The sequence below is a fragment of the Mustela nivalis genome (assembly GCF_964662115.1).
Source record: "Mustela nivalis genome assembly, chromosome: 6".
NCBI lineage: Eukaryota > Metazoa > Chordata > Mammalia > Carnivora > Mustelidae > Mustela > Mustela nivalis.
The window spans coordinates 94,102,628-94,112,490 of record NC_139025.1 but is presented as its reverse complement, the minus strand read 5'-3'; the positions used below and the strand labels follow the sequence as shown (position 1 = coordinate 94,112,490).

The 9,863-nt window shown below is 38.0% G+C and overlaps 1 protein-coding gene across 1 annotated transcript; it reads right to left on the bottom strand.

The window, feature by feature from the left end:
• Positions 1 to 6,652: 6,652 nt before the first annotated feature.
• LOC309867801 (olfactory receptor 4K14) lies at positions 6,653 to 7,609 on the bottom strand (the record flags this gene model as incomplete). The annotated part of the gene is made up of 1 exon (XM_082736872.1): positions 6,653 to 7,609. The coding sequence occupies exon 1, from the start codon at positions 7,583 to 7,585 to the stop codon at positions 6,653 to 6,655; it is 933 nt and encodes a 310-aa protein (XP_082592998.1). The 5' UTR covers positions 7,586 to 7,609.
• Between the last annotated feature and the right edge of the window lie 2,254 nt (positions 7,610 to 9,863).

The window sequence follows — 9,863 nt, the reverse complement described above, 5'->3', positions numbered from 1 at the left end:
ATCACATTACCTGATTTCAAGCTTTACTACAAAGCCGTGATCACCAAGACAGCATGGTACTGGCAAAAAAACAGACACATAGACCAGTGGAACAGAGTAGAGAGCCCAGATATGGACCCTCAACTCTATAATGAAATAATTTTCAACAAAGCAGGAAAAAAATATACAGTGGAAAAAAGACAGTCTCTTCAATAAATGGTGCTGGGAAAATTGGACAGCTATAAGTAGAAGAATGAAACTCAACCATTCTCTTACATCGTACACAAAGATAAACTGGAAATGGATAAAAGACCTCAACGTGGGACAGGAATCCATCAGAATCCTAGAGGAGAACATAGGCAGTAACCTCTTTGATATCAGCCACAGCAACTTCTTTCAAGATATGTCTCCAAAGGCAAAGGAAACAAAAGCAAAAATGAACTTTTGGGACTTCATCAAGATCAAAAGCTTCTGCACAGCAAAGGAAACAGTCAAGAAAACAAAGAGGCAACCCACGGAATGGGAGAAGATATTTGCAAATGACAGTACAGACAAAAGATTGATATCCAGGATCTATAAAGAACTTCTCAAACTCAACACACACAAAACAGAAAATCATATAAAAAAATGGGCAGAAGTTATTTATTTATTTTTAAAGATTCTGTTTATTTATTTGACAGAGAGTGAGATCAGAAGTAGGCAGAGAGGCAGCCAGAGAGAGAAGGGGGAAGCAGGCACCCTGCTGGGCAGAGAGCCAGATGTGGGGCTCGATCCCAGGACCCTGAGATTGTGACCTGAGCAGAAGGCAGAGGCTTAATCTGCTGAGCCAACCAGGCACCCCTGATAATTTAGCATTTAGAAATTATGTTAAAAGTTTCTTTACACAAAATAATTTGATTTCAAAGCTTAAATAATGTTATTATTATTATATGTTATATATATTATTATAATTATTATTATAAGGATATTAAAAAACACTGATATATCACAGAGAATTAAAAGAGGAAGCCACTGATCCCTTAATGACTCCAGGTAAAGAAGAAATGTTTAAGAGGCCTTCAAATTCACAGCAATGTCTCAGCAACTTACTCTTCTGTCCATAAACAACACATTTTATGAGGTCACAGTTTTTGATTTAATATAACTTCATGATGTTTATCTGAGAATATATCGTATTCTGTTGAGAGATTTCTCACAGGAGCAAATCCTTCCAACCAAACCTTAATAGCAAATACTACTGCAAATGGATAATGTCAACAATTATCCAGTGGTTCTCAGTCAGGATTATGAATTAGAATTACCTGAAGCAGCTTAGAGTAAAAAGCACATTTCTGGTATTCATTCCTAGAATACTAATTCAGCAAAGCAATGATGGATTCATGTTCTTTGCTTTCTGAAAAGCATCTTTCAAGTTACACTTTGAAAAACTCTATATTCTCTATTTTATTTACCTTATTTCAAAATAGGAAGGTGAATTTCATAAACACTACCTTGAAATTCAAAAAAGTTCCTCTATTTCAAACTTACGGTGCAAGGGAAGCCTGGGTGGCTCAGTCGGTTAAGTGTCAGACTCTTGATTTCAGCTCATGTTTGGATCTCAAGGTCTTAGGTTCCAGACCTATGCTGTGCTCCACACTGAGCATAGAGGCTAATTTAAAAGGAAAAAAAAATCTATGGTGGAATTTAAGAGACAAAACAAGAGAGCAAAGGGAGAAAACAGAGAGAGAGATAGAGACAAACCAGGGTATACTCTAAAGTGTAGAAAATAATAACCAGAGGGGAAGTAGGTGGGAGGATGGGTCAAATAGGTGATGGGGATTAGGGAGGGCACTTGTGATGAACAACAGGTGTTGAAGGGAAGTGCTGAATCACTATATTGTATATCTGAAAATATTACACTGTAAGCTAACTGGAATTCTCTTAAGATTTTATTTATTTATTTGAGGGGTTGAGAAAAGAGGCAGGCACACAAGTAAGGGGAACAGGCAGAGGGAGAAGCAGCAGCAGAGACTCTGCTGAGCTGGGGCTCCATCCCAGGACCCTGGGATCATGACCTGAGCTGAAGGAAGATGATTAAGCCACTGAGCCATCCAGGCACATTAAGTAACCAGAATTTAATTTGAAAAACAAACAAACAAACATACAATCTGCAGTTCCCTGTGCACTGACAATGACAAATTCCCTACAAAAGCCCATAGTTGGGGGAAAACTGGTGTTTTTGCTCACTCGTTTCCCTAACAATTCAAGCAGGCACCTCCTCCCAGACAACTAAAATCCAGGGATATCTGCATCTAAAGTGAGGGTGAAAGAGTACACACTATCTTCATGGATTTGATCAAAGCAAGATAAAGAGCTGGGCACAGACTGCAGATAAGAGCCACTTGGTTTAAATAAAAATAAAATAAATAAAAAATAAAAAAGAGCAACTAGATAGATCTACAAAATCATGAACACCTGTGGGATCTAGTATCTATCAGCATTTACTAGGGACTGGTTCTGTACTAAGCACCCTATGTGTGTGTAGTAATAAGAGAAAATACAAAATCCTTGGAAATCAGAGAAAATTTGAGTTAATAAGGGAAGTGTTTCCTAACCATGAGGACTGGATTAAATTTCCCTCTCCTGAACTCAAATATCATGTTTATCATTACCATAGACCTCACATGACAGCATATTTTGTGACCGTTTCCTTGTTTTTATTCCACTACACTGAGAATGTGATCTAATCTGAAACATAGTAGGTGCCTGACATTAACTGAACAAATGTATAAATAGTTATTAGACATATCTTGAAAAAAAGTGGCTATCTCTATAATCTACAAAGTCAATAGTCATTATTACACCAATAATAACTAAGGAAATTAATCCCAAGGCAGATAGATTTCCTTTTAACTTCTCTCTATACTCCCCCACTCCATGTTAACCACACAATGGAAGCACTGCAGAATCTGAAATGGCTATGATGGGATTCTCCTCCCTAAAGAATGCAGTCTCAACTGAAATGGAAGACACTAAAAGACTAGCCCCTTCTCTCAGTCTTGTTCTCAGGAACTCTCTGGAAGCCCTCCATTTTGACATTTTAATTAGGATGACCTGTAAAACAGCACTCATCACCCCTCCCTGAAACAACCACAATGTCTTTTCCCAGTCAGTTTTGGGACCAGACTGACTACAACTGCTGACTGACCCACACAACTCTGAAATCACTGCCCCATCCCCGACTGATGGTTGCCCAAGGTCGGTACAAAATTCTGGAATCCAAACTTCTCATTCCCTATTTGCATATGCTGTGACATCACCACAATGCAGGCCCCAATTACAGGGCCCCAGGAAGGAGAGCCATACCAGAAGCCTATCCGGAGAACACTCAAGATGGGCCATTATGTGGGGCCCATCAAGAAGGAGCCTTGCAGGAACATCACACAAAGAGGGGCACCGCGGGAGGACAACACCTGGGCATGATCTTCCACAAGGCAACCCGGCCAGAACGAAGACGCGATCCGGATCTTCAACACGACCCGGCGCCGCCTCCACCCGGGCCTGCTGACGGCTCACCTACCTGATGGAGATCCACCGTCCCCCACAAGTGGCCGGTGACATCTTCGGAGTCCGCAACAGGAAGCAGGCCATGCCTTGCAGGAGCCTCCACTGGCAAGCACACCCACGTTTGTCAGGAAGGCCTCCCGGCCCTTCAGGGAGCGAGTAAGGCACACCTGAGGTCTCACACAGGCAGCCAGGCCTGGCCCCGGTGTGTGCTCCACCAATGGCCGACCCTGCCCCAAGGCCTTTTGGACAAAACCAGCCGCCTCAGCCCGGTGGAGCAGGAGACACGCAAGCACCGAGGCCCAAAGGCAGGCACGCCAGCGCTGCACCACCTCCCGAACGCTTTATTGGCGGCCCTCCGGGCAGCCCCCGCAGCCCTGGCCCTGGACTCCCTGCTGCGCCTGCACCTGGCTAACCGCAGGCTCCACCACAGCCTGGAGCCCTTGCGTGTTCTTGCGGTGCAGACTGGGTGATGCTCTGGCAGACCGGTTTCTAGGACCCACTGCCTGCCTTAGCGCAACATTGACACTTGATGCTGTTTCTTCTGATGTTTATTTCAAGATTTCAAAGGCAACAGAAATGCCCTCCCAGCTGGGCCTTACTGGGCAGGAGGGAGGTGGCAGAGGTTGGGATAAGCAACACTTCTTTTCCCGTTTGTTCAGAGGGAAACTCAAATGCTCCGCAAAATTTTTAAATAAAGGCATTAAGAGAAAAACATGAAATAGACTCCCATAGGCATGATGTTCATTTATAATGGGATTTAACCTCTAAAGACACAATAAATTTTCTTCCTTTTTTATTTCAAAGTATTCTAGCATGTTTATAAATAAAACTTTTCACTTTCAGATTTTAACCCTGCTTTTGCTCTCTTCAATAATATACGAATAAGATATCATCGTCCTAAAAGCTATGTTGGTATCCACTCTTTCTTTGTTTTAATTGAAGTATAATTGACATTCAATATGCTATGTTGGTATCCACTCTTTCTTCGTTTTAAAGTATAATTGACATACAATATTCCTAGGTCCCCTCAGGAAGTCTAGTTACTGTCAACTTACTAGGTTATTACTGTGTTATTGACTATATTCCCTATGTATCACATCCCTGACTTATTTATTTTATACCTGGAAGTTTGTATCTCTTAATGCCCTTCAACTACTTTGCCCAGATCCACCCTTCTCCCATCTGACAACTGCCAGTTTCTTCTCTGTCATCTCTTTCTCTTCAGTTTGTTTGCTTTGCTTTTTTTTTGGTCTCCACATATAAGAAATCATAAGATATTTGTCTTTCTCTAATGTATTTCACTTACCATGATACCCTCCAGGTCCAGACATTTTGTCTAAGGGATAACACTTCATTCTTTTTTTTTTTTAAAGATTTTATCTGACAGAGATCACAAGTAGGCAGAGAGGTAGGCAGAGAGAGGAGGAAGCAGGCTCCCTACTAAGCAGAGAGCCCAATGCAGGACTTGATCCCAGGACCCTGAGATCATGACCTGAGCTGAAGGCAGAGGCTTAGCTCACTGAGTCACCCAGGTTCCCCACTTCATTCTTTTTTAATGGCTGATTAATATTCTGTATTATCCATTCACCTCTGCTTAGACACTGGTTAATTCCATATATTGTTTATTTTAAATAATACTGTAATGAAAAGACAGTGGAGCTTTTAAGCTCTTTAATTGTTCACATACAGGGGTATAATTGGTCATAAATATTGACACGGCCGAAGTTTTATGAAATTCCAAAACATAGTTTTACTGCAGTAGCAAACAAGAAGAAGATTCCTGAGAAATTTATCCCAAGGCAGTTTTCAAACTATATTCTTTTAGTGTTTATGAAAATGTGCGAGATTACAGCCATAGAAGAAGCCACAAGTACACAGGAGCATGTTTCTCTTTATTGAAAACACTGTCCAAAATTATTAGAAATTTCATCCAGTTACTCAAGGAATCCAGTCATTGGCCAATTCTCTCCATTCGTTTGATGTTTCAGAATCAACATACAAGAATATTGATTGAATTCTTTGCCCATTAGTTCAGTTAATGCAAATGTTAATTCTCGCTTATAATTGTCTTTTTAGGATCCCAAGGCATTCAAAAACTCAGCATAAGATCTGGCTCTGTGGTACTCAAACACCCTTCCTAATAGATTCCATCCCAAGGGACAGAATCAACTCTAAGAAACAATGTAGATGTATGGTTTATTTAAAGTCTGTGGGTTAAAATTTATTAATTTCCTACTCCAGTGAATTTTAAATAGTAACACAATAGCTTATTTTACACCATAAAATATTAACCCATAAAATACCCTGTGTGAAAATTACCTTCTGGTAAAATACCTTGATTTACCTTGTGTGAAAATTAACTTCTGTAATTGAATTTCACTGACATACATTCATTTTTTTTTTCAATATAAAGTTTAAGCATAATATACATTCCCAAGAAAAAGTTTCTTTTTATATTAATAAGATTTTGAAATAGTGTCTTTTCCCTCCTCCTCTTAAAAACCAGGATAAAGATTGATAGAACATTTTATTCTCACATACCTTCCTTCTGCTGAATATTTCATGTCTTGAATGCTTACAAACTGACAGCTCTTAGTGTATTGAACTATAATTAGGAAATTCAAATCACTTTCTATAAATATTGTAAACAAAATAAACTATTATGAGAAATCTGGTTTAACAAAAAGAAAATTGCCAAGTCCATTCCAAAGTGAATGTGTGGGTTGAAAGTGTATGTACATGTATATCTGTTTACATAAAGTTATATTACATAGTAATTACTATACAATTATAATATTACATTACAATTCAGTTATATTATACTTATAAATTATATTTGTAATACAAAATTATATAATAAAATTATATTATAATGTATTATAAATCTTAGAGTATAAGGTAGTGATACCATAAAGTGATATTATAGAATTTTATTTAAAGTATCAAATTATATAGAATAAAATTACACACATGATTTTTGTTGTAATCCACAACTATTTCTCTGTAATATAATACAATACAAATTATACCAATAAAACATCAGGATGAAATCTTTATGCGGAACCCTATTAAAGAAAGGATATCCCCTAAATGAGTAAGAACACGTAAATATAAGGAAAGGTGGAATTCAGTGAGAAGTCACACGTTGGTTACACAGTTTCCTCATAGCTGTTTTCATCTCTGTATTTCTCAATGTGTAGATAAGAGGGTTCAAGAGTGGAGTAAAAATGGTATAAAACACAGACAGGAGCTTGTCCACAGAGAACCGATTGAAAGGCCACACATAAATGAAAATGCAGGGCCCAAAGAAGAGTATGACTACCATGATGTGTGCAGAGCACGTAGAGAGTGCTTTGGATACCCCACCAGCAGCACGTTGTCGGACAGTGATGAGGATAACAGTGTAAGACACCAAGAGGAGCAGAAAACAGCTCATGGAGAGCAACCCACTGTCTGAGATCATAAGTATACCCAGGACATAGGTGTCCATGCAGGCAAGCTTGATCACAAGAGGAAGATCACAGAAGAAGCTGTCCACCTCATTGGGGCCACAGTAAGGTAAATTCACAGTAAAGGCTACTTGACTGATGGAGTGCACAAATCCAATGACCCATGAAACCAACACCAGCCCCATGCAAGTCTGCCGGCTCATCATGGTCATGTAATGCAAAGGTTTGCATATAGCCACATATCTGTCATAGGCCATGGAAACCAGAAGTACCATCTCAGCCCCACCGATAAAATGCAAGAAGAAGATTTGAGCCATACATCCTCCAAAGGAGATGAGCTTTCGATCACTAAGAAAGTCCCTGATCATCTTGGGGGTGGCAAATGAGGCTAGCCATATATCTAAGAAAGATAGATTTCCCAGCAGGAAGTACATAGGAGAGGAGTGCAAGTGGGAGTCAGAAATTACAGTGACCACAATGATGAGGTTACCCAGCACAGTGGCCACATAGATCCCAGAGAAAAATATAAAGAAAAAATGCTGGAGGTGTTGTGAAGTGCAGAGTCCATACAACACAAATTCTGACACAAAGGAGTAATTCTGCAGCTCCATAATCTCAAGTTTCAGGTTGTGTCCTGAATCTATATAAAGAAAAGAGGTGGACATAAAAGGGTCTGTCAACTACCAGGCACATGAAAGGGATCACCTAATTTTATCTGAATGTAATTTTAATTTGTAAGACAAAATATAAAATACAATACAGAGATGATTAAATCCAAGTCCAACAATAGAGTTTGCTTGTCTCCATAATTAGGCTGTTTAGAATCTTCCTTTTAATTTTTTTTTTTAAATCCACTTAAGATAAAATGTACCTACCTACCAAAATTCACCCATTTTAAGTGTGAAACATAATAATTTTTAAACAAATTTATGGACTTTTGCAGCCTTCTCTACAATGCTTGCTTTGAAATCTAGACAATCCAGACTCCTTCAGGGACTTTTGGTAGTAGTAAAATTATCTCTTCCTTCCATATTCATTTGCTCACTCAGAAGCTCAAGCATTCAGACCATGGCTATGTAACACCGAGTTTCCCATTCTCTCTTCAGTTAATAAAGCAATAGTATAAGAAGGGAGTTGAGGGAAATTGGAAGGGGAGATGAACCATGAGAGACTATGGACTCCGAAAAACAATCTGAGGATTTTGAAGGGGTATGCGGTGGGAGGTTGGGGGAGCCAGGTGGTGGGTATTATGGAGAGCACGTATTGCTCGGAGCACTGGGTGTGGTGCATAAACAAAGAATTCTGTTACACTGATAAGAAATAAGTTTAAAAAATAAATTTTAAAAATTTTAAAAAAATGTTAGAAAAAGGAAATAAGTCAATTAACCTAAGGTTCGTACAGTTCCCCTGATCCCACATTTTATTACTGCTCTTGTCATCTCTATTAATCATCTGGGTTTGGGATTAAAAAGCCAATAACCCAATTCATTTGTAGATTTATTATGTATAAACTGACTACTTATTGAAGATTTTAGAGTGGCTTCAATTAAAGAAACATTTTCCAACACCTCTCAACATGAACCAGAGCATAAAACCTATGCAATAATTTGAGGGAGGGGGTAGCTTTCACAGTATACATGAGTACTGATAATTTCAGCATTTGAATAAGAAGGTAGTTCTGAACTTGAAGAAGAACTGGGTTGGGATGGATAGGTCACATTATCAGTTTATCGTGAGTAATGAGGTGGTACCCCAGTTATCTCACTAAGAGGAAGATATTGTATAAACATTTTTATAAAGACATTGAACAGAACTCTTCATGAGTAATTTTACAAATGATGCAGAACTGTCCCTTGTTAGAACTTTTATTATGTTGGCCCTTTATGAAATTGAAGACTGTAACATGAAATAATAATTTGGTAAGGCTACTTAAAGGAAGCTAAAGTTACATGTTCCAGATTTGAAATATTCTAATGATGTGAACATGATATTGTGATAGAATTAAAAATCTGGAGGAATTCTATGGTTATTGTATCTGTTTTAGTCCACTTGAATACCACCAGTCTCAACCAGGTTTTTGTAAGGATAACAGAGACTCAGATTCTTTTGTTCCTCTTGAACTTTTATAAATGGATTATATCAAAATATTTAATTGCAAGATTTTTTTAGGAATAGGTGTTACCCCTCTTTAAAATGGGATTATATATCTGAAGTTAAACACTACTGAAGACAATTCAGGATCTCTTCACAAACTTAATTAGATAGCACTGATATTAGCTAACATACATATTACAGACCACAATGGCCACTCCTTTTTTGACATGTTTTTGCTCAAAGGCCGTTAAGAATTTTCACATATAAACCTGAAACATAAATGGGTTTTCTAGAGATTTCCCAAATGGAAAACTTGGGAAACAAAAATAAAGAAATGTTTAACTTGTTATTGAATCAAAGATGCTCTGAAATTGGATATTGGTTATGGTTGCACAACTCTGTAAATATACTAATAACCATTGAATTGTACCCTGGAAATGAGTGGAGTTTTCGGTATGTAAATTATATATCAATAAAACACCAGGTGGTGGGTATTATAGAGGGCACGGATTGCATGGAGCACTGGGTGTGGTGAAAAAATAATGAATACTGTTTTTCTGAAAATAAATAAATTGAAAAAATTAAAAAAAAAGGAGGCAAGGAAATTAAAATAAATAAATAAATAAATAAATAAATAAATAAATGGCATTTTTGAAAATGGATGCTAAAAAAAGCTGAATAAATAAACTTAAATAGGGCTCTGATTTCAGAGAACACGCTGTGATTTTCAAAGGCATTTTAAAGATCGTTAAACTTAAGTTTATAACCAGAAACAATGAAGTTGATTTTGTATAC